General features: G+C 38.7%; 1 protein-coding gene across 1 annotated transcript in view; it reads left to right on the top strand.

Annotated features, from left to right (window-relative positions):
• The window catches only part of HECW2 (HECT, C2 and WW domain containing E3 ubiquitin protein ligase 2), a 438,203-nt gene that overhangs the window by 409,806 nt on the left and 2,317 nt on the right, over window positions 1-26,080 (top strand). The window contains exons 25-30 of the mRNA XM_004378178.2: window positions 1,348-1,446; window positions 5,319-5,448; window positions 6,602-6,748; window positions 7,520-7,634; window positions 10,447-10,532; window positions 11,550-11,662. Of these exons, the coding sequence (XP_004378235.1) occupies window positions 1,348-1,446; window positions 5,319-5,448; window positions 6,602-6,748; window positions 7,520-7,634; window positions 10,447-10,532; window positions 11,550-11,662 (690 nt within the window). The remainder of the gene's footprint in view (window positions 1-1,347; window positions 1,447-5,318; window positions 5,449-6,601; window positions 6,749-7,519; window positions 7,635-10,446; window positions 10,533-11,549; window positions 11,663-26,080) is intronic.

Genomic DNA, 26,080 nt, shown 5'->3' with positions numbered 1-26,080 from the left:
CGAGGAGCAGCTGGCTGAAGAAACTCTGGCTGAGGTGATGATGGTGTTCTATTGGGGAGCAGCGTGGGGTACAGTTTTCTGTGAAGGAACTGATGGTAGAAGAGAACCCTGCCAGAAGGGAGGGGGGTAAGCAGTCACCGCAGCGGCCACTCAACTTGTGAGCCATTTGATGTTTGTAATCAGGAAGTGCCTCTTTTCTAGTTTTTCCTACAAAATCATCAAGGAAAACTGATATAGGATTCCTATCTGGGGATTATTTATTCTGAAAAATCCCAAATCACACTCTTCCAAAGGCCCTTAAATTTTTTCTAAATCCCTACATTTATAGATGTTAAATATTTTTATAACCCCTATTTGCTTGTTCCTATTCATTTTTGCTGATAGTAACAAAAGAAAGAACATGAATAGGACTCATGGGAAAAGCTTCTTTGAGTCATGAGGTTAATATTGGTGGGTGGAGGACGTTAACTTTTAGAGGTTATTCTTCAAATTAACTTCCGTTTAGTTACAATTTGGAGTCCTCCTAACTGTAAGTATTACAGCTGTGCTAACTCAAGTGGAAATAAAGAGAAACAAGCTGCTGGACATTAATCTTAAAATGGCTGCCTAATACTAAATTACACACTGACAGTATGAACCTCATCAGTATGGATTTACACTTTTGGAAGCCATCAGACTTTCAAAGAGCCAGAAATTTAATACTTTCGAAAGAGGAAATAAGTGTACATCTCAGTCAGCAAATCCAGTCATAACAGATATATTTAATAAAGTTTCCAGAGTGATTCAGAATAGAATTGAGCCTTGAAATTTTAGAGAACAGAATGTCCCATGAGGAAACTCCCCCAGATGTCCATATGCATAATTCTTAGATGGTGACAATGATTATCAGGGGTGGAGTTTGAGACAGAATAGGTTTAGGGACTGAGATTGGGCTTTTCCTCAAAAGGGAATTACTACTGAGCCTGTATTAGAGAAATCCTGCTAATTTTCCTCGTAGCATTGGGCTCGTTTGTTCAACATCTTTTAGAAGCGGTTTAGGGAAATTTCACTGAAATAATAGTGGGGAGTTCATGTGGGCAATATGGGGTACTACATGGTGGACGTTATTGACATGGGGTGAAGGTAGAACATTGTTTCTCTAAATATCAGATTGAAACATTTCTTCATGAAGTAGATGCGAATTGTTGGCCTAATGAAGACAGCCTTTGGTACACGCAAATTCTCATGGACCTAGTAGGCAAGTAGTCTTGGACAAACTTAGATGCTGGAAGGCATTTTAGAAAGCAAATCGAACCATTTAGAAATTGCTCCATGGTATGTAAGCTATCTCATACCTTTCCTTCTCAGGTTTCGGTTCAGTGGTCGCATCCTTGGTCTTGCACTAATTCACCAGTATTTGTTGGATGCCTTCTTCACACGGCCATTTTATAAGGCTCTTCTCAGAATGTAAGAGTATTTTTATTGTTTGCATAATTCGCATGTAAAAATACGGTATTTCTTGTCTTTTGTCAGAGTCATTGTTTATCTGTTCAGTATCTCAAATTTGTTGTTATTAAACTGAATAGTAGGTTACATTTCTGAAATGAATGATTTCAAGTGTTTTCTGTGTTTTTCCTACTTGTGACCCTTTATTCCTCTCTAGCCCCCAAAGTCTTAGTTTTGCTCTACTCCAAATAATTTATTCTCATTTGTTGCAACATATGTTCCTTCAGAACAATTGCACTTCAAATACAACATTTAAATTTTTGTAGTATTAATGCCGATTATTAGTAGAATAGTTGTGGGTTAGTCTTGGTGACTCACAGCCCCCTGTTCTTTATTAGATGTATTTTATATTTTGCTTCATAGAAACTTTCAACTGCTTACTCTTGATTCAGTTTTCATTCTCCTTTGTTTTGTCTGTTAGGGGAGGGCAGTGACATGCTTTTCTTGAGGCCTCCCTATATGTAGTGTCCACGAACTTTTAATTCATTGTTACCACAATGGAAACTTGCAATCATTGTAAAATGTGGAGCAAATAGTTTTTGTGCTATAATCAGTGGCTGAGCAGGCAAGAGCAGCTGTCTGTTGGATAGTAGCTCAGATGTGCAATGAGAAAGCACAGAAGTGTTGCTTGGTTCTGTCCAGCTCATTCCCCAGCTGAGGCCACATACCTTGCGCCCATGTGCCTTCTGTAAAATGGAAGCCTAGACCTCAAGTGTAAGGGCCTTAAGCAAACAAAATGTTTCTAATGGGTCCTCAGAGAGGATAAGTAGGAAAACGCTTCTGTGGGCTGAAGCACTGGACAACAAGGGCCATTTTATGCCTCTCTGGTTCCTTATGGCCCACTTGCATCTTCCCATGTCATTGCCTCATCTCTCTCATCTTCTCAGTTAAGCTTCTTGGCAGAACAATCTTTATTGACTATCTAAATCCTTCCCTACATCAAATTCATACCCCCCAAAATGCTGTAGCCTAACTTCCTTCCCATAAGTAACCTATGACAATTCGAAAGAATACCTTCTAGTCCCTAGACCTGAAAACCCATTAGAAACCATTCTGCTGTTCTTGGTACTGTTGATCACCCCAACCCCACTGGCACCCATGACACTGTACTCTCTCCTGGTCCTCCTTTTACTTTTCTGTCTCCTTTGTGGATTTCTCCTCTGTCTTGCCCTTAAATCTTGGTGTTCCTGAAGCTTCCATTCTTGGGCCCCTACTTTTCTCTCTCTACATGCTGTCCTGGAGAAATCTCACCTGTCTCATCTCCTGCTGATTCCCAAGTCTATACCACCAGTCCTCATCTCTATTACATTGTAGATTCAAATGGTCAACAGTCCATTGAATATTTCCACTTGGATGTCCCACAGCACCTCAAATGAACATGGTTAAAAGCAGGCCGATTTCTCCTGACCCAGATATGTACCTCCTCCCATGTACCCAGTTCCCATTAACAGTACCAATATTCTCAAATCACTCTGGCCAGAAATAGTGAGTCACTGCAACCAGGGATGGCAAATATATAGCATGTGTTCCACCATTTTCCACCTCCCACCTGACTCCCATAGTGTATATAACAAATCATTTATGGTACTTTTTCCTGCTGTCTTGGTTATCTGGTGCTGCTATAACAGACATACCACAAGTGGAAGTCTTTAAAGAAGGGAAATTTATTCTCTCACAGTCTAGTAGGCTAGAAGTCCAAATTCAGGGTGTCAGCTCCAGGGGAAAGCTTTCTCTCTCTGCTGGCACTGGGGGAAGGTCCTTGTCATCGGTCTTCCCTGGTGGAGGAGCTTCTCAGCACAGGGACCCCAGGTCCAAAGGATGCACTGTTTTCCTGGCTTTTGTTCTTGGTGGTATGAGGTCCCCCTTTTTCTCTGTTCACTTCTCTCTTTTATATCTCAAAAGAGATTGGCTTAAATTGTAGATTGAGTCTACATAACTGCCGCTAATCCCATCTCGTTAACATCATAGACATAGGATTTACAATACAATGGAGAATCACATCAGATGACAGAATGGTGGTCAATCACACAATACTGGGGAACATGGCCTCGCCAAGTTGACACATATTTTGTAGGGGACACAATTCAGTCTGTGACACCTGCTGAACTCATTGTAGCCTTAGAAATCTTTCTAACATATAGCACTCCGTACTGGCAATTAAACAAAATTGGCTTGCAACATGAGTTTATTTGCCACCCCAATTTTAGTTCTTTATACCCCCCCCCCCCCCACCGCATAAAATCATTTACTGATTTCTGCATATTTCCTCCTAAGTAATTCTCAAATTCATCTTTTCTTCACCCTTAATAGCCCTGCCATAATTAAAACCCTTATCTTATTTTGGCCAGATTACTGTACCCATTGCCATTGAGTTGATTCTGAGTCATAGGCACCCTATATGGTCTATTGATTTGTCTCTGCCCTCTAATGATAATTCCACCACCACCACCACCACCACCACCACCACCACCACCACCTCTTAAATCTCTACACTATGACTTCCAGAGGAACTGTTTAAAACTCACATCTGACCATGTCGTTCCCTGTCATAAAACCTCTCAGTAATTCTTAATCACCAAGTTCCTTAGATGACACTCAAGGCCTGCTCCCAGCTACCTTTCCAGCCATCGAATTCTCTGGAAATTCTGTCTTATGCTTTACTCTCAAGTACTGCCAGTATACTTGTAGTATTCTATACACTCCATGCCTTTGTGCTTTGTTTGTGTTTTTTCTCATTCTTTCTTCTCCCCATCTTCTCATTTTCATCTGGTCCCCTTTACCTATCTAACTTTTAAACACCTTGCAAGATTTAATGTAGGTATCGTCTGCTCCAAAAGTGTTTTTTGAATCTTCAGGTAGAAGCAAGTGTCCTTCATGTTTTCTCTGAGAGTGAGTGCTCCATAGCTACCTTTTTTTAAATTGAAGTGTAACATACATACAAAAAAGTGCACGTTACCCACTCTATGTTATCACTTATTACCTTATATTAACAAATCTATTTGTGCACGTGTCTCCCCACCTAGACCATGAACTCCTTGAAGGAGGTGACTGAGTAACTGAGTACTAGTCATCAAGTAATTATTACAATGTCTAGCACAGAGTTGATGCCCAGTAAATGTTTAGACTGAACAGAACCGAATTGAAATTGGACTGATAGCAGGGAAATTTCAAAACAACTAAAGTAAATCAGTTGCTACCACCTGACAACAGTGCCATATATTACTAACTCCACCTATGTAGGTCCTCCCTCTGCGGTGAAAAGAAAGAAGGGAGAAATAGAGAAGTCCATTATAATCATAAAGAGATTCTATGGCTTGCTGTTCACAGACTCACAGAAAGAATAAGAACCATGAAGGAGAAAGGGGACGTATGTGAACATAAAATCGTAGAATGTAGTCTCTTAAAAAAAAATTACAGCATAGAAACATATGTAATCTCAAATTAGAAGAACAATATTTTACGGTAGTATAATGTGGCTGAAAAGAATACTGAACCCAACTTGTTGACCCATGTTCCAGTTTCCTGCTCTGGCATTAGGTGTGAGTAACTAAATAAATGACTACTACTCCATGAACTTCCAGTTCTGTAGCTGTAAAAGAAGGGATAGATTGATTCCTAAGGCATCTTATATACACAGGATTTTCAAATTTTATGCCAAATTTCTGAATTATTTCACTAGTTTGGTTACTGATCTTAACTAAAAAGATTCCAGTAATCACTGCCTATTTAGTTGATCTGGAACTTGCATTTAATCCTTCATTTCTTCCCTCATGACTCGGGTTTTTGCTAATAGTCATGCCTGCATATTTGCTTCTGTCTGTTTGTCATCTTAGTCTCTGTGACCTGAGTGATCTAGAATATCTTGATGAAGAGTTCCACCAGAGCCTGCAGTGGATGAAAGATAACGATATCCATGACATCCTGGACCTCACGTTCACTGTGAACGAAGAAGTTTTTGGGCAGGTCTGTGAATGTGAACACCAGTGGCTGAGTGTGTTAATTGAATGCTATTGGTTGTTGAAGAAGAATTAATTCAGTGGCTAAGAATCAGACACCTACTCATTTATGACCTATTTGGTGATTTAAGCAGGAGAAAGATGTGACAGTCTGCTACTGTAAAGATTACAGCCTTGGAAACCCTGTGGGGCATTTCTAGTCTATTGAAATTGACAGCAACGGGTTGGTGATTTAAACCCAGGTTCGTGTACAGTTTTAATAATATTGATTGCAAAGATTATTCTAATATCAACTGCAGATTAAGATGTTCTAACTTATAAACATTTGAGTATTGTAATCAATATTATTTTTATTTCCAACTAAAATATCCACAGAAGATATCAGAATGTGCCTTGTATGGAATACAGTTTTTAAAAGTCTACACTATCTCAAAGTCGAATATTAAATTACTTAATTGACATTTGTACTTTTACCTATCATTCAGATTTAAGAAGTGAAATTGTTTTGAAGCTGAGGGAAAGTGAACAATATTTTGGTGGAGGTTTGAAAACTTTGTTCTTTTCAAAATTGTTGGGAGAGTATATTAAAATATCTTTCAGAAATAATGTATTAGGTTATAAGTAAGATTCTTATTTAGACATTGTTTGGGTAGTCTTCTGAATTTCATGTGCTTTGAAAAAGAATTTCTCAATTTAACATTTACTTGAACATAATTCTGCTTCCTTAAAATAAATCTTAAATATTGGCTTTGTATACATAGTCAATTCTGAACCCTCGAGGAGTTTGTGAAAATATGTTTTTATCAAACATTCAAAGAGCAGTGGACCAGATCCTGGAGCCAATTCATCTTCATTTAAAATATTTAACTTTTTAGTCAGGATTTAAAACTTAACATTCATCTCTTGCAAAACATTTTTCTTTTTAACAACTGAAGCTTTCAAACATCAGCTCACTCCTAGTTTTTGCTAAGCGTTGCTGTGTGTATGTCTCAGCACAAAGTGCCCCTTGACAGAATGTGTTCTGTGCGTGCTATCCGCTTGTGGGAAGTGCCTGGAGCAGATCAGGGGCAGTTAGCTACCTGATTTCACTCACTGGAGCAGTGTTCTTATAACATCAGGAGTATTGCTTTATGGTCAGTCCTTTTGTTTTTTAATTTCAGATTACCGAACGAGAATTGAAGCCAGGGGGTGCCAATATCCCAGTCACAGAGAAGAACAAGAAGGAATACATCGAGAGGATGGTGAAATGGAGGATTGAGAGGGGTGTTGTACAACAAACAGAGAGCTTAGTGCGTGGCTTCTATGAGGTAAAGACAATCAGCAGTAGTGGGCTTTTGTAGTCAGATATCAGTGATGCTATGGTCCATCTTATTATACTTTATATGTGTGGTATACTTCCATTTCCCTTTTGCTGTATTTACTGGTGCTAGTTCAATTTTAAAACTCTAATGCTTTTTCCTATTTGTTTCAAGAACACAAAAAAGTTTAAATGACTATTACAAAAGATCATTGAAAAAATGTTAAGACTTGACTTCAAACTGGATTTGATGATGATTTAATGACCACTTATAACATTTAAGTTATGCATCTTATCCATACTAATATACAGGTAATCCAATCTCATGCTTGACATGTGAAATGATGATACCTGAGGGCCAGAGTGAGTTGTTACATGTATTCCATGTAACTCTTAAGAGTACCAGCTCTTTTTCAAAAGAGAAAAACAAACCGTTTTAATCAGTGGTCAATTATAAGACAAAAATTCTATTAAAGCCAATCTATCAAACTTATCCTAAAAATATATTTGTAGAAACTGTTGAATTGGTGTATGTTTTGCTGTGTCTACTCTCAATGACAATAACAAAATAAAATTTAAAATAAATACATAAATTTTATATTTTTTTTTGTTTTTTTTTTTTATTTATAGAGAGCTTTACAGTTTTTAAAGTGCCTACTACACAGGGTGCACCCAGATTATTTCCCAAAACTTTTTGTGCCCTCCTGTTCTGATGAGCCTTAAGTGTAGCTGAGATTCTCCGAGTTCTTAAGCCATGCCCTATACTCTTTTTATTCCACAGGTGGTGGATGCCAGGCTGGTATCTGTTTTTGATGCGAGAGAACTGGAACTGGTCATTGCAGGCACAGCTGAAATAGACTTAAGTGACTGGAGAAACAACACAGAATATAGAGGAGGTGAAAATTTTTATTTATAGATGGCTGGATTTTAAGTTTCGAATTAAAGGGAGGTGCCAGATGTTTCCTCATCGCTGAACTGAATGCAGGACAGGCAAAAAAGCACTTGCACTCTAATCATAGGTCTGATGTCGTCTCCTTTGAGACCCTGGGCAAGGAACATTCCCTTCTCTTCCTAGTTACCTCATCTGTCTAATGGGAGAAGGACTGTTTACACATCATCGAAGGATGTCATAACTCTTTAATTGTTGATGAGGAAATGTGACCATAGGAACACTAATTAATTGCTTTATGGTGTTGTTAGTGAAGCACCATGGAGCTAATATCCAGCTGGTCAAACCCCACCTATTCCACCTTCATTCTAAAACTTGAAGAGACACATCCTTTGAGCTTCCTAGTGTGCAAACATAGGTTTTCTACATTTTGTTGAACTACTTACCAGTTGTAACTCAAAGCTGAAATACTTCAATAGAATAAGACATGGTTCTCAAAATTCAAATCATTTTTTGAAGAAGCCTTTCTAAATCCAAGCATTAAGTTCAATTGAAAAGTAAACTATTATAATATTAGCTAAAAACTGTGTTATCTGAGACTTCACCAGTGGCATATCTGTAGATCAGTACAAAGTTTCAATTAGCAACCAGTACCAAAGTCATTGAAATTCATTTGCCAAATCAATACATTGGAAGGGTAATCCAGAGTTAAAGTTTTGATTAGTTTAATTTAATTAATTTTAAGGAAAGAAAGAATACTTTTTGTGAAATGTATTACAAGTCAGAAAGTCTTCAGAAATTCATGACAAATACCAGTTGTTTTTTGTTTTGTTTTGGTTTGATTTTAATTCAAAATTTAAGAAGTTATAATTCTGAACTTGGAGAGTGAAAAAAGACAAATTTTAATTCGCTGAATCAGTTACTTACCAAAATAAACTTAAGAGCTGAACAGTTCTCCAATTAGCTATAGGTTGAAACAGAGAAAGAGAACAGTTTTTAAAGTTTGGAGTAAAATTGCCTTAAACATACGCTAAATGGCTTTTGTTTGGCCTGTTCTTCGCTCTTCCAGTTCATCACTGGTGCTGAGGGCTCGCCTTGCTCTCCCTTTCTCTCTGAAAGGTGGTATTAAGTTGCAGTTTCCACTGCTGCTATTTCTCAAATCCAATTGCTGTAATAAGTATTTTCCAGTTGACCCATGTATAATCCCTATGTGACTTTAGTTAATATCTTTTTAACCAAACTACTTTTGCTAATTAGAACACAGTTTTCCCCAATATGCTATAAAGCTTACATTGTTCCGTGAATATTAACTCGTTCTTAATAGTAACGCAGTTTGCCAAATTAATTTGAATTAATCAAATCAAGCATTTTTTTATTTACACAATATAAATTTTTATTCACTGTATATGGCTAATTAAGTACCTATTTCTAATTTTATTGTATATCTTATCTAGCAGATTCCTTGGGAGGAGGAGAGTACTGGGTGGCTGGGGCAAGAAGAGGGTGAGCTACTCAGCTGCCATGTTTGCTAACTCAGCTGGTTGGCAGTGAATGAAGAAGCTGCTGTGCCACCACTTGCCATATGTTCACACGGCAGCTATTTGTAGAGAATACAGTGAGACATATTCGCTCCTCCTCCTCCAAAATGTTTGGCACAAGCAGTAGAGGAGAAGCAGAAAAGGGCTGATTCATAAGGTCAGAAAAGTTTAAAGCTATGAGGGCCAATGAACTTCTTTAAGGATGAGAAAACTATTTGCTCAGGACCAAATAGCTAGTATTTGCAAAGGTAGGAAGGACATGGACCCATGCATCTCCATGTCCAGTCCTGTTTTGTTTAGCCTTTCATGTGGATCCCTTTCTTCTCCAAAGGGGCCTAAACATCACTGACCAAATGATAAACAACAAGGCAAGATTCCTCCCAAATCCTACAAGCCGCTGAAAAGTATGAGGAAAAATTCGGATTAAAATAGTTTTGGTCTCTACTCACTTTCTATTTTGTAATTATGTCTGCTGACAAAGAATCCGAGTAGTTTTTGTACACATTGGATATTTCCAGTAATTGGTTTGAATCACCAGTTGTACTGTAATCCTTGTCGGCTTTCTCTCTAAACGTGACTTTAGCACACTGCCTTAATCCAACCTGTGGGAATTAGATTACATTAAAGTATGGAATAAAAGTAACATTTGGGTTGATTATTATTTGGGATTTATTAGGTGGAGGAGTCAAAGGCCACTTTTCCCTTTTTAGTAATAAGTCAGTGTGAAAGTAATTTGACTTTAAAATATGCACAATATGCATAGCTTTTAAAACAGCTTGTAATTATATATTTATTTGAGTAATTATCTGATTAACATGTCTGTACTGTACCAGAAGCCCCGTTAGGGTCTGTTTTATTTGCCATTGTACCTCTAAGCAGTGCTTGGCATAGTGGTACTCAAAAATTATTTCTGAAATGAGCAACTTAACAAAAGGTTTAAACATTTCCAGTAACAGCAATTATATTGTTCAGAACTGATACGGCTTTAAAAAACTCATTTTTTGTTCTTCTCTCCACTGGTTTAATTTAGTGACCACTAAATGAAAACAGAAACTTCTTGAATTCATTTAGTGGGTTTTTGTTGGGTTTTTGTTTTTTTTGTTTTACTTTTGGCACTCATATGACCATATTTACAGTATTATTCTTTAGTCTTAAAGTACAGACAATCTTTAAAGAATCCAAGATAATGATAATTTATGTGTGGAGGTCTTTTGTCATGTGTCTTGGTAGCTAAATATAGAAGAGTTAAAGTAATGTGGGCTTTCATGATTGGTTTGCTAGGATACCATGACAATCATATTGTAATTCGGTGGTTCTGGGCTGCAGTGGAAAGATTCAACAATGAACAACGACTAAGGTTATTACAGGTAAGATGCCATTAGTTAATTTCTTAATGCAACAATATAATTATTATTGGAACCGTATTTTTTAATGATTGCTATCTGTACTCAATAAATACATACTGTGTTTATCTGGATATGTACAACCCACCATTTTCAGTCTCCTCTGGTTGCATGGTTGTGTGGCTCCATCACTGTGCAGAACATCCCCAGCCAAGTCAAAGTATTTGATTAGAGTTGTGAGGACGTGCCAACTCCACTCCAAGAACCCCAATAGCAACACTGGCCTTCAGGGCAGCTTGGCCCCTTCGGCAAGAAGTCCCAGGGTACTCTGCAGGCCAGGACGTCCAGCAGCAGAAAGAGATGATCTTCATTCCCTCAGGAAGTGACTCAGATCTGTAATTAAGTGCCCTTTCTTTTCTTCCGTATATCCTCCACAATGTTGAGTTAACAGTGAAGTTCAAGGAAAATACTGGGAAAGCGAACTCATTATTTTCGCTATGGTGTTTATAATTACTCAGAACAATTGCTGATTGGTTGCAGCTAAAGAAATGTCAGGCCGAGGGAAGCCCTCTGGATGCTCAGGCAGAGTCTCACAAGTGGACTGGGCCTTTGCTCTTTTGGGTGAAGGGTCTGGTCTTCAAATCTGCAAGCCTAGAAATTCTGTTTTATTCTCCTTGAGTTGATCAGGGACTGATGCTTCTTAAATAGACTTAGATTAATCGATACACCCACTTTATTATTAATGGGAAATATCCCTGGCTTTAAGTTCTGAGCTGGTAAGATGCATGGGTGCTTTCTGTTCTACAAACTCTCCACATCCCTTTTCCCTTTATAATGTGCTGTCTTTCTTAGTTTCTTCTCTGGCTGTTGGTCAGAATTCTTACGTTGTGATCATTCCGTGGCTATAAAGTTTCATTGTTCAAACTTTTCCATCAGCGAGCAGAGTGCTGCTCTTCCGCGGGAACACTGCGCGCGCATGATGCAGCGCCTTTCATGGTGCTGATCTCTGACTTCACTTCTTCTGTTTTCTTGGGTTAATAGTTTGTCACAGGCACGTCTAGCATTCCCTATGAAGGATTTGCTTCTCTCCGAGGGAGTAACGGCCCAAGAAGGTTCTGTGTGGAGAAATGGGGGAAAATCACCGCTCTTCCCAGGTAAAAACAGTAAACAGCGTTCATTTACTGTTCGCTACAGTGCTCTAGGGGAGATCTCAACAATTTATGTATAGATGTTAATTATGATTTTTATGCTAAAAGTTTGGGAGAGTGGGAAGATCTTTTAGAATGACTATCTCTGATCACCTTTCTAAATCTAAAAAAAAAAAAAAAAAAAACCCTCCATGGCGATACTTGTTGTTTTCTCTATCTTAAAAAAACAAAAGCATTTGCTAGCGTTTGTAAAGCAACTTTGGTGATCATGCTAGTGGCTTTTTATGATTGTGGCTCTAATTAGATGTTTCCCAGAAGGTCTAGTTTTAAGTTTATATTAATAACGGTTTAGAATCTCTTCACTAAAATCTGCCATTGTGGTTTCTAAAGAATATTAAATCACATGAATATGCTCTATACCTTTTTAACCTGAATCTTACATGTCTTAATTCCACATTAATGCTCTCTGCATTGTAGTCTGATTCATATTAAGATTATACATTTCCTTGGAGTGGAAAAAAATCACTTTAGTACTATTACTAATAAATGTGAGGGAGTGATAAGGTGGTATTTGTGAAGAAATGTGCTTGAGGTTGAATGGAGATAACAGGAGCTGGAACAAAAGAAAAGAAGGGGGGGAATGAACAAAAAGGAATGGTAGAAAGTTCGTTTTGAAAGTCTTATTTTATCAGCAGTAATATACTATAGAATTTTTGAGGTAAAAGGAACCTCAGATTGCCTCTCATTTTAGTAATAATAAAACTGCAATCTGTAGACAGGCCCATAAAACAAAATGAGACTAAAGGGGCACACCAGCCAAGGGGCAAGGACTAGAAGGCAGGAGGGGACAGGAAAGCTGGTAATAGGGAACCCAAGTTCGAGAAGGGAGAGTGTTGACATGTCATGGGGTTGTTAACTAATGTCATAAAACAATATGTGTACTAACTGTTTAATTAAAAAATAAAATGAAGCGAATCTGTAATTACTGAACAAAAAATAAAATAAAACTGCAATCTGGAGAGGTTAAATGATGTGTCCAAGTGATAGTAGGTACCCCCAAGATGTCATCCTAAGTTTAAGTACAAGTGACTTGGAGAAAGCTGTAATCAAGTCTTTCTTCTTAGTGTTTGCAAGGCACTAATTCTTAAGAGTCATGCTCTTAGCATCAACAAATGAAAAAAAGGGCGGGGCCACTGAATATGTAAATACAGACAGCAGTGAGTGGTGCAAGCTCGGGGGCTGGCCTGCACCTCTTCAGCCACCTTGTGTGTATCAGAATTTGTTGACTAGAGGCACTACCTCTAAACACCAAAGTATTACCTGGGAAACTATAACTTTATTAGCTAACAAATTTGTATATTTTATTATTAGTCTACTTGCCTGTTACATTATACTCGGGTGTTTGTATCTCCAGAACAGATTTAGACTGAGTAAGGCCTTTCACCCTTCTGAGAAACTCTCAGGCATTAGCACTGAGAGGGTAAGAAGAGACAGGTTAATTGTGTCACCTTTCTGTGAATCCTGTTTCTGTAAAGCCACTAATGGAAAAAACTGTAATAATAAGCAGATATGCCAGCTGTTCATATTTAATCACTGCAATTTTCACCAAGCGTCATGAGCAGGAAGAGGCATTTGGGTATAGACATTAAGCTTTAGTTTCAGAGAGACCTGGACTCAAACCCAGCTCTGTTACTTACCTCTAGTGGGGCCTTAGAGAAGTTGTGTCATGTTTTTGAGCTTCTGTTTCCTCATCTACCTTGTAGGTTTGTAATTCTGAGGATTATATAAAATCATTCCATTGTAAAACACTTATTACAGTCCCTGGCCTCTAGTAAGCTGCTTATAAATGGTGACTGCTATTATGACTTCTAACACTGTCATCTGTAATATATATTAGACAGGCGGCAGTGGACTGGCAAAAGCACAGAGTTGGAAACTCAAAGACCTGGATTCTAGTTCTGCTACCAGCCAACTCTGTGACTTTAAAGGTCCCTCGACCCCTGGGCCTCAGTTTCTTCATCTGTAAAAGGCCAGGGAGGGAGTAGTACATTAGGTTTGGTTAAGTAAGAAGTAATGCTGGCAGATTGATGAAGTATCTTGGGGGTTGGACTTGATTCACATTTCTACTTCCCCCTGGGAGCTCCAGGAAGTACTGACTCATTGTAAATGGTGGTGTCTTCAGTACCATTGCGTACACATAGTTGAGTAACAGGCATTGCCATTTCTTCCTCTCGTTGTTATGACCTAAGGTTGCTTGTAGATTCTAGTTTTGCCCAGATTATAAAATAGCACAAAGAAAGATGGTATGAGATACATCGTGCAAGTAGCCTCCTTTTATACCCTTTTTTCCAACAAGCCCTAGCTTTTTGGGTCTGATGAGAGGAAAGAACTACTTGGCCATTCCACTTCAGAGTTACAGTCAAATTATACAACCTAGCTAAGAAGCACGAATACAAATCTAAGCCCTATGACACACTAGTTGTATAATCTAAGCAAGACCTGAGATTCATCAAGTATTTTTGACCACAGAGTGAGATAATATATATGAAAGTCCATAGGGACAGTAGGTTTTTTTGTTCTTTTAAACCTTTTATCCTGACTCTTCTTTAAGCCAGCATATGACTATAACTATTAAAATGTGCTCCACAAAATAGTACGTTTGAGAAAAAAAATAAGAACTTCAGTGCATATAGTATAGTTTCATCACGAGTGATTTCTTCACTAACATTGTCATCGTCTTTTATGAAATGAACATTATCTATTACTTAGGTATAGACAAGATCTGTGAGACTGGTTCTAGTCTAAAGCAATCTTTTTTTTTTTTAATTACTGAGTCCATTTCTCCTACCGTCACAACAGATAAACTGAAGTCATTGTCCTGCTATTTCCTAATAGGCATATGTTGTAGATGGAAGAGCTGGTCTGTCTCAAGGGCCAGCCTCAGCCCCAATGTATTTCTTTTTCTTATTAATGAGATAATGTCTAATTTAAAATGTGACGTTGTACATACTAGAGAGAAAATGAATGCCCCTTTTACTTTAAAAAAAAAAAATCCGGTAAGTAGTCTGGCATCATCTTGTGTCAGCATGAGAGGCTGTTCCCTGGAGAGCAGGAAGGGGCTGTAAAGGAAGAGGACAAGACGTCCTGGCAAACAAGAGTGATGAGGGAGGACCTCTTAGTCTTTCTAGACCTGAGTGATTGAGGGCCTCTCAACCTTTCAAGCAACAACTGTGAATCTCATTCGTTTCTCAGATTTCTTAGCCTAATTTTGTGGTACCAGAGGATAACTCTGCTCACAGTGTGGGCCAAGAAGTGTATTAATGTATTTGTGGTGTCTCTGAAGCCAGTACAAGTTGAATCCATGGCTCTTTTCTCTCCTATGGTAACTAGAGACCCAGATGATAAATAATGATGGAGGCGGACAGGTATCTCCATGGAGACTTAGAGCCTGAACACATTACTGCACTTCCTCTGCTTCGTGGTTGGTGGTTAGCTCTGTATTTTGCGTTTTTGTAGACGACTTCCTACCCGCCGGTACTGTGATGGATTTTATGAGGGAGTAAATTCACTTTATGGCAATTGCTCTCAAACATTCTGAAAAACAGGCTGCTAGCATGCCAGCCTGGAAAACTCAGGGCTAATCTCCTCTCCCAGCATGGTGTAGAGTTTCTGTGTTCATCCCTGAGGTTTTTGCCAAGCAGGATGATAGGACAGAGGAGTTGGAGAGCAGTAATCAAGATGGTGGGGTGGTGGGTTTTGTCAAAGGAGGGAAACACTAATTTTTTTAAATGGCTGCGTCTGGAGACTGTTACGAATGAAATGCTGACCCAAAATAAGAAATAAGATGGAAGAGTTAATTATGAAATGAGTATCCCAGGGAGGTAGTTTTTCCAATGTAATAGAGCTTAAAAAGATTAAAAAATAATTTTTTTTTAATGTAAGACAACATGTTTTTCAATTTTAAAAACTTTGCTATTTATTCTTACAAAAATAAAAATGTCTTTTTACAAAAATGCCAAGAAGTTAAGAACAAGTTATCAATCACAAGTGCATTACCGTGTTAACCTCTGTTAACATTTTGGTGCGCATACTTGCAGTTGTTTCTTCACACACATAATTTTTTATTATTGTAAAACTACATGTAACAGCGTTTGCCAATCAGTGTTTTTCACATGTGCAATTAATCATGTCACATGCATACAAATTTTAAAAACAAAAATAGAATATACTACATATAGTGTTGGTAACAATGTTTTGTCTTCCACATATCACTATATCATGAATATCTTTTCATGTCATTAACTATTTATCTACAATGTTATCAGCAATTCGGATCCCCCCTCCCCTTTGGTACATAGTGTTGTCTACTGTCAAAGTGAATTATCAGCTGTTGTTGTTGTTGTCAATCCTGACTCATAGTGACTCTGACTATAAAGATAGAGTAGAACTCCCCTGTGGGGTTTCCTAGACTGTGAACTTTATGGGAGCAGATCACCAGGTCTTTTCTCCTGCCGTGCAACTTGTGGGTTTGAACCTTTTGGATAGCAGCCAAGTGCTTAACCATTGTGCCAGTAGGGTTCCTTGAATTATCAGCTAGCAAATAGGAAAATAACTAAGGATTCCTGTAGTACAGTGTCACTTTACTTAATTTTAAAAAATTCAGAAGAAGAGATGGGCATTGGAAGGACTCCTTGGTGCCACCTCATCTCTTTATTTGGCTTGAGTCATCCCTGATTGGTCTCCTCAGTTCTCCACCACCTGCTACTCAGCTGAGGTAGCCCTTTGGTTTGGGAGGAAATTGGCAGAAGGTTGTCAGGCACCATCGTTCAGTCTTTGACACTGAGGCCCTCTTCAGCCCCTGCCCCTTCTTCCCTCCCACTCAGTTCTCAATATATGACAATAACATTTTTTTTTTTAATTCTTACTTTATTCTTCCATTGAATCAGGGAGCCCTGGTGGTGCAGTGGTTAAGTACTCGACTGCTAATCGAAAGGTCAGCCATTCAAACCCACCACTGCTCCATGCGAGAAATTGAATCAGCATGCGCTCACAAAAATATTCCAGTGATGACTAGTAATATTACCTTACTGAGAATCCTTAAATCATATATATTTTGGATGGTCTTTGCTTTGGGAAATGGGTAAATTTATCATGAAAACAGATTTTGTCTACAAAGGCACTCTTCAATAACTAATGTAAAAAGTAAAGCTATTGAAATAATTTGTGATTATTTATGGAATGAAAGTAGGTTTAATTGCTGCTGGCAACAGAGGATAGGATAGTCCTCAAGTCAAACCAAATAATGAACCTTGGAAGTTGTCTCACAAGTCATATTTATAGTGTGTATTTGTGGATGACAGCCACCACAGCTGTTAAAAAATTGTTTATCCCTCTTTCCTTGGCCTCAAAAGAAGAAACTAGTTAGGATTCATTTCTATCCACCAGTGTACTCCAGGACCCCATCATCTCTCACCTGAATTGCTGCAGCAGCCCGCTGGTTAAACTCCCTGCTTCTGTTCAGTACACCCTGTAATTCAGTCTGCGCTCAGCAACCAGAGTGATCCTCTAAAATGTTAAGTTCACCTCCCTCCCCTGCTTAAATCCCTCCACTACCTTAGAATGAACCCCAAACTCCTTACCAAGGCCTACTGTGTAGGTGGCCCGGGCTGGCTTATCCCTGCAACCTCAGCACATACACTGTCCTCCAGTAGTAGCTCCAGCCACCAGCCTTCCAACGGTTCCTCAAAAATGCCAAACTCAATTCTGCCTCAAGACTGTGGCGCTTGCTGTTGAGAACACTTTTCTCCTGGTTCTTCACTTGGCTGGCTCCTTCTCATCTTCTGGGACTCAGCTCAGGCGAGATCTCAGAAAGACCGTGCCAGGCTCCTGTCCCCACTGTGCCTGTCACTCTGTCACTTGTTATTTCCTTCCCAGGACTTACCTCAATTTGATCATTGTGTTTATTTATTGGTTTACTTGTTGATTACCCATCTCCTATAGTATATAATCCTGTGAGAGCAGGGACCATGTTTGACTTTGTTGCACCAAGAGCAAATCCAGTACCTGGCACATAGTAAGTACTCAATGATTTCTTTTAGCAAATGATTGAACTTGAGGGATGACTCTGGACCACTCCAGACAGGATGTTTCGGAATCACTTTTGTATCTCTGTATCCTCATCTGAAAAATGGGGATAAATACTAGTAACTATATTGCAACATTGTTTTGAGTATTAGATGATATAACACATGCAAAGTGCTGAAAATGAGGCCTAACACACCATTCAATAAATTTAGCCATTATTACTATTATTTCTAATATTTAGCCTTCTGAGCTAGCATGGTATTTCACAAGTTTTAGGTATACAAGAGATATGCTGCATTTACCCAAAAATATTTATATTTCATTTGGATTTCCAAGAGTTCTCAGCCTGTAACTGGGTTTTCTTTTATTGGGTTTAAATTTTTATATGTAAGAAGTATGTACCCTTCATTTCTCACCAGGGCCATCCATAGGTGAAGCAGTTGCCTGCTTACAATGTATAATTTGAAGAGTTTCTTCTGCTGGTTATCCTCTGATGCAGGAATTGCCACTATGGGAACAGTTCACACTGTGTTTATAGAGCCAGGTGCATTTTAAACAAGGTGACCTAGTAAGACTTTGGAATAGGACACTAATTAGTTGATCTAATTCCTCTGATCATCCTATAGCTACTCATCATGCATTTGCTATGTGCAAAACCTTGTGGGAGATGTAAATTGGTCTTTGTCTATGTGGACCTCAAAACACAGGGAGGGAAGTAATGGACATTTACATGAAAAAATAACCAACGTCATTGGCCACCAAATGTCATAGGATAAACGAGTAGTCGTGATAGTAAGTACCATAGAATTCCTTTTCATTGATTCTCATTTATGGAACACCTGCAGAGGGTCAGGGATTGTGCTGTGCCACTATAGGTTACACAAATATTTATGTCTGAGTCTTAGCAGGAATTCCCGCTCTAAAACTCATGGTCTAAGAAGGTAATAATGGAGATCTCAGAGAAATTGTGAAAATTTTACAAATCCTAACAGAAATTATACCTTTGTTTTTGTGTTAATGAAGCTGCCCAGGCTAGCAGAACAATCACTGGATTGCTTTAACTGAATTTTATCACTACTGTGTGATTGAAAACTTGGGTTGTTCTCATGCTGATTACAAGCTCTGAATTCATCCTCTGTCCCCTACCCATTTTCTATATTCCCTGCCATGTTTAATGGCACCACTGTCATCCCATTCTCCACACCATCACTAGCCCCATTTCATCCTTGGAATAAATGGGAAAGGTCTTTGCATGGAACACACATTGCTTCCTGATGTTGGCCTGCCTCCTCTCCAGCCGCTGGTCCAGCCTTGGCTCCTGTCTCTCAGGTGCTTGTACTTCTCAGGTTTCCTGGTGATGCAGTGCTTTCTCACACTTCTGGGCCATCTGCTGGGAACATCCTTCTCTTTGTTGATCCAGAAAAGCCCCACACGCCTATATGGGCTTTAAGCCTTAGCACCAATGGCGTCCTCTATAAAACCTTCCCTGATTCTACAAAGGAGACTGGTAACTCATTGTATTATAATTGCGGGCAGGGCCACTAGAAGCCCATAAGTATCTTTCGGATTAATTAGGCAAAGGTGTCTCCTAGTCTTCTGGGAAAATGCAGTCCTGAGCTAGGGCTCATGATTTGGCTAGCAGATCCAAAGGTGGCTGGATTTCAGCGCCCACTACCCCAGCTAGATCCTCTCATATAGAGCACAAGGTGCACAGCCTTTGAGGGCCCTTTTGCCTTTATATTTTGCTGTCAAGAGTGTAAGCTCCTTGAGAGCAGAGATGGTACTTTTCATTATCACATATCAGGGAACAGCTCAATGCCTGGCCCTCAGTATGTGTTCAGTAAGTGAGTATTCAGTGAATGAGGGAATAAACGGAATGTAATACAAATTGGAAAATTAACTTTAATTCTTCAAGGCAGTTTGTATGAGAACAACAAGCTTTCAAAATGTAGGATCTGCAAGGGAGAAAATAATAAAAGGATTTATAGATGAAAGGGCCCAGGTGCTGCCTGAACACTTGTTGGACTTTGAATTAGGGGGCCCCAGGTGGCATAGTAGTTAAGAGCTACGGCTGCTAACCAAAAGGTCAGCAGTTCAAATCCACCTGCTGCTCCTTGGAAACCCTGTGGGGCAGTTCTACTCTGTCCTGTAGGGTTGCTATGAGTCGAAACCGACTTGACGACAACGGATTTGGTTTTTTTGGTTTGGAGAGCTAGAGGAGTCCCTAGGAAGTGCAAATCGTTAACATGCTCAGCTGCTAACCAAAAGGTTGGTAGTTCAAGTCCACCCTGAGACACTTCGGAAGAAAGGCCTGGTGATCTACTTTAGGAAAGTCAGCCATTGAAAACCCTATGGATCATAAAATATTATTTAAAAAAAAATCTCAGGAGTGAAGGGAAGAGGGGAACCCAGGAGCACTCCCAAGTTTCTGGTTTGGTGACTGGAAAGAAGCTTGTAATAAAGATGGGGGATAGAGAAGACCAGAAAAAATAAAAGGTCATACGGAGCACATTTCTACTCTGACACACTTAGGGTTGCCTTAAGGCGAAATCTACGGTAACTGGTTTGGTTTGGTTTGGAGAACCAGAAGAGGTGGGAAGACGCTAGAGGAAAACACCAGAACCCATGTAGACACCCAAAAGAAAGGCCTACTTCACAGTCCAGCTACAGGTCAACCCCACTCTTGCCTCCGGTGTGGAGAACTATGTACTAGAACTGCAGGCACACCTGATAGCCTGGGGATGGGGCGGGGCGATGTATGTGGACACACTTTCAGATATGTAAAATCAGGGCATGGCAGGTAAATTAGGTCACAAATACTCAACATTTCCAGTTTTGACATTAAAACTGATATATTCCAAGATTCCTTAGGACTTCTTTGGAGTGCTTTTAAGTATTTGGTTTTGATTTGTTAATTACTTGATAGAGAAATAGGCATCAGAATAAGAAGAATGAAATCCTAAGGGTTAGGCACCGCTGCCAATTGAAAATAAGACAGTTATCAATAAGACACTTTAATTGTAAGGCAAATAAAAAATGATTTTATTACATTCAAAGACATTTCTAGGACTATATCTACTAGATAAAATGACTGAGGCTCTTGGTTTTCTCCTTCTCTCTCTCTCTTTTTTATCCTGATTGTAATTTCTTGTCTTATTTTTGGGGTCCTTACAAGTTACCTAAAAGCACTTCTGGGAAGATGGGGAATAAATGAATAAATAAGTACATTTACACACAAATTTGTCAGTTAATTGATGTATGAAAACTTAGATAAAATTGTGATACTTTGGGCTCTCTGAATTTGGATGATTGGCTTGTCTAGATCAAAGAAGAGACAGTAAGCATGTGACCTCTTGATTAACATTTGAAGAATCCAGGAAGCACCAAGACATTATTAAATCAGACCAGATGTCTGGAGGGTTTTTAAGCCTTCTTTATATTGATGCCAGCATGATTTCCCAAAGATAGGTTCAGGCCTGTCCTCCTTGAATGGTTCTGGCTGCACAGATTTAAATGAGGTAAACTCATTATAGCTTTAGTGTGGCTGCCTTTGAAAGATTTGGAAAATGTTCCTTTATTGAGACTGAATAGCTGGATGTGCATTTGCTGCCAATATCAACAAAGTCCAAGGGCCCTCCTGTTATTTTCTGCTAGAGTTTTCTTAGGACATGGAATGGGGTGGGGGAGGGAGTGTGAAAAGCCTCAGAAGACTGTGTTTTGTTTTGCTTTGCTTTTTCCCCCTGTTCTTGGCTCATACAGCAAGTTGATGGTAAATATTGGGCAATTTATTTAACCTCACTGTTCCTCAATTTCCTTATTAGCAATACTGTCTTGTTTATGAGGAGTTCTGAAATTTTTGCAAATACACGAAACACTGGTGCAGACATCCAGTGTAGATATCTAATTTCTAATCCACTTGATGTCTTTCCTCTGGTGGAGACCACCTGCATCGGAGTCACCTGTAGTGATTGTTAATTGCAGATCCCCAGGCCTACCCCAGACCCTGAATTAGAATCTCTGGAGATACAGCTAAGAATCCCCATTGTAAAAAGCTCCTTGGGTAATTTCCATGCACCCTAAAGAATCCCTTTGAGTATCCCTGCTTTCTGGTAAGACTGTGCTTGAACTAGGTAGTTTGATCATCTAAAAATCCCCTGGTATCTCCCAGGGTTTTCTGGACTGACCCAATCTGGATCATTCTCCCCAGAGCTAATGCATATTGTGATAGAGTTGTTCATTCAAAAAATATTTGAAGCTCTATCTTGTTCATCCTTGTCCTCAAAATTTATGTAATCTGGTCGGATGTTGAGGACTAGCACTTCACAGTCAGAAGTGGAATAAAATTAGTACTCAGGCTTCCAGAAGTCAAAGAATAGAGCAAATGAGTGTTTGCCTCCTTGCTTTCGGTTTAACGCTGGACTTTCCCTAGGAGACCCAAGATCGAGATCCTATTCTTGGTTTGGCCACTGACTCAGCTTTGACCTTGGGAAAACCATTTAATCTTCCTGCACAGTTTCCAACCTCCACAATTATATGCTTTCTCCAACCTCATGAAACATTTTCCAGAGGAGCTGTTCAGTTTATTCAGAAGGAAAGTTCTGTTATGTTAACCATATATTACGTAACCAGATGTAATTTAGAAGCCGTGATAGCCTGAGATTATGGATCAGTAATGGTGATTACGTCTTATAACTGAAGAAGATCAAAAAAGTTTGCCCAGCTTTTCCTGTGCTGTGTTGAGAACTGCATTTTTAGGGAAAAGAGTCCCTGGACTTGTGGATTTACTGGATAAGCTGTTGCAGTATCTGCAAAGAGACGTGTAGAGTTCTTGTTTCTCTGGTCAGCAGCCTGGGAGAATGGGACGACCACGGTTTACTTCCAGCTTTGCCCCACCACCTAGCCTTGATAGGTGCTGCTACTATATTACACTTACCATCAAACTTGTCTCCTTTTCTGAGACTGTTTCACTATTTTGAAACCGTACTAGGTCTCTATTACTGCATAACAGATTACCACAAATTTAGCAGTTTACATGGATTATCTCACAGAAGCCCAGGCAAGGAGCAGGTGGGTCTTCTGCTCGAAGTCTTACAAGGCTTAACATCAAGGTGTCAGCCAGACTGCGTTCTCATATCTGGAGGCTTGACTAGGGGAGGATCTGCTTCCGAGCTCCCTGAGGTTGTTGACAGAAATCACTCCTTGCATCTATAGAATCCACGAGAGTTTACTTCTTCAAAGCCAGCAGCAGAGGGAGAATGTATCTTTGCCACTCTGAGTCTCTGACCTCTAGATGCTCTTTTAAAGGTCTCACTTGATTAAGTGAGGCCCACCCAGGATAATCTCCCTTTTGATTAACTTAATGTCAGCTGAATAGAGATTTCTGCAACATTCATTCAACTTTGCCATATTCTGTTGGTTACAAGCAGGTTATAGGTCTCACTCACACTCAAGGGGAGGAGATTATACAAAGGTGGGGGTCATTGAAGGACATTTTAGAATTCTGCCCACCACCGGACCACAACAAATTAAAAGTCAGCACTCAATCTCAGTATGTGCAAGAAGTTAACTGAGGGCTTCAAACATTACTATTTATGAATCCTTATTCCTGTGCATGTGGTCTTTTTTTAAATTCTTAATTAGCTAAAATTAACCATCTGTTAAGGGGAAAGTATTTGTTTATCAAGATGCTAGGTTGTGATAGATACATGACAACTACAGTCATGTCCTGTCCTAAGCAAATAAACCATTAGGGCCTATTGCTTGCCTGTCCCTGGGTGGTACAAACAGTTAATGCTCTCAACTGCTAACCTAAAGGTTGGGGAAGTTCAAGTCCACCCAGAGGCTCCTCGGAAGAAAAACCTGTCAATCTACTTCCAAAAATCAGCCTTTGAAAACGCTATAGAGCACAGTTCTACTCTGATACATGTGGTGTCACCATCAGTCAGAGTCAACTTGACTGCAACTGGTTTAGAGTCCCTGAGTGGTGCAAATGGTTAACACACTTGGATGCTAACTGAAGGTTGGAAGTTCAAGTCCACCCAGAGGCTCCTCAGAAGAAAGACCTGGCAATCTACTTCCAAAAAATTAGTGTTTGAAAACCCTATGGAGCACAGTTCTACTCTGACATACATGGGGCTGCCATGAGTCAGATCAACTCAATGGCAACTGGTAGTGGTGATATTGCTCGCCTAGAGAAAGAGTCAGCTTGAATTCCTTTCATTAGTGAGCTTTCCTAATTCACTCAGTATGATTCCATTATATATATATTTTCAAGGTTAAAAAAACCAAACCCACTGCTGTCGAGTCAATTCTGACTCACACAACTATATAAATCGAGTTACTTTTTAAGAAGAGTTGTCCCAAAAGTTAACCTATCACATTCTTTGACACCACTAGTTCTACCAAAATAAAAATAACAAAAATCTTTTATTATGAAAAACAATGGAGGTCACCCTTTCAACTTGTTTCTTATCATAGCAACACAGTAAAGAGAGAAAGATAGTATGTCAGAAAAAGAAAACCAGATTAGCAGTGCTGTATGAATGACATGAATAACTAAATAAAAAAGTAAATAGGCTGGAAGAGATCAGCAGGAAATAAGAAAACAGTCTATAGCATGTATACAAATCAATAAGAAACCCCAAAGCTTTAAAAAGTAAACAGACGAAGATGAATAGGTAGTTCACAAAACAAGAAATATAATAAGCAAGCAGACTTGGGGAAAGATGCTCAACCTTAGTGGTAACCAAAGAAATGAAAATGTAAAAATACATAATAATGAGGTACCCTCTTATAGTCTAATGAGATAATGAATGCTATATGTCTAACACACAGTGTCTGGCACATTAATTATATTCAAAACATATTTCACTTCTCTGCTTCTTCCTCCCCTTCCCCTAGAACACAGATAAAATCTTCATCTAATATTTTTATTACAGTGTCTCACACAAGATAGATTTTATACCAGGGACTCTCTTCCTATGCAAGTTGAATTTTTTAAAAAGTAAAACTTTTTCCTTGAAACCCAAGTTTGAGTTCCATTATAAGGAGGGCATAATAAGAATTATATTAAATACAATTCTGAAATGTTTTGTTTTTTTTTTTACAGTATTTGGAAGCAAAGATTAATTAGATGATTTCCCTAATATACCCCGGAGTTTGTAATAACAGGAATAGTAAACTCTGAATCAGTACTATATCTCCTAAAACATGTACTCTTATAATAATATAACAGAGCCCCTCCGTGTTCCTGTTTCTATAAGTTGTGTGACTATATTCCTGCTTTGCATTATCATCTTTTGGCAACTTATTAAAGGCAAGTAGAGTAAGTCTTTTTGATGGTACTGAAATGTTTCTTTTATTTCGTTTAATCCTCACATCTTTCTGAGACAAGTTACTTTATTCCCATTTTACAGATGAGAATATTGAGACTCAGATTCTTAATAATTCATCCCAAATCACACGGCTGGTTAGTAGAACTGGAATTCAAACCCAGGTCTGTCCAAGTTCAAACTTGTGGTCTTTCCACTACACTGCACTGCCTCTAGGTATATAATTTTATTTCACAAGTGATTTATAAGAATAAAAATTTAAACACATGACTTTGTAGAAATAGCCTGCAAATAATCATTGCTCCTGCAATTTTATGTTAATCCAGGAGCATTTTTTGAAGTGAAAAATGGTTTAGCTGCCACAGACGAGCTGTTGTACATTCAGAATAGAGTGCTTCCTACTCCATGTCAAAAGTGCAGATTTGCTTCCTGATAAGATGTACTATTTGGAAACTTGTCTATTTTTATTGTGATTCAGGTGCAAATAACAGGAAAACATATTTTTTTCCTGTCTTGGCAAAAGGGAAGATATTTCTAAAAGAGAATACATAATATAATTATTTAAATGGCCATTACTTTGCATTATGAATTGGGAGAAAAAGATTATAACACAGGATTCAAAGACGTAACAATGGTTAACTGACTTTAACAGAGAAGACCAGGGAATTTCCCAAGACGCTTAAGCCACGAGGCAGCTCTTCAGAGGTACTTGGTGGTCTTTTCTGCCCAATTAAATGAAAAAGTACAAAACCACAGGTGATCTGAGAGATATCCAGACAAATGCCAACTCTGAAAATGAGTTACATTGCGACGCTTGATATTCATGTCTTAAAAACAAATTTCTAACACCAGAAGAGAAACAAACAAAAAAAACCTTGTCTTTATAACTCATAGACAATTAAACCAACAGTAATATGTATGTAATATGGATTTTTAATGGTTTCAAAAATGTAAAGAAATTATTTTTTAAATATCCCATAGAGAAATTTAATTCTGAACTTAAGTCAAA

Source organism: Trichechus manatus, unplaced genomic scaffold (genome assembly GCF_000243295.1).
Source record: "Trichechus manatus latirostris isolate Lorelei unplaced genomic scaffold, TriManLat1.0 scaffold00056, whole genome shotgun sequence".
NCBI classification, from domain to species: Eukaryota; Metazoa; Chordata; class Mammalia; order Sirenia; family Trichechidae; genus Trichechus; species Trichechus manatus.
The sequence above is the reverse complement of the archived record's forward strand: the minus strand, read 5'-3'. Positions and strand labels throughout refer to the sequence as shown.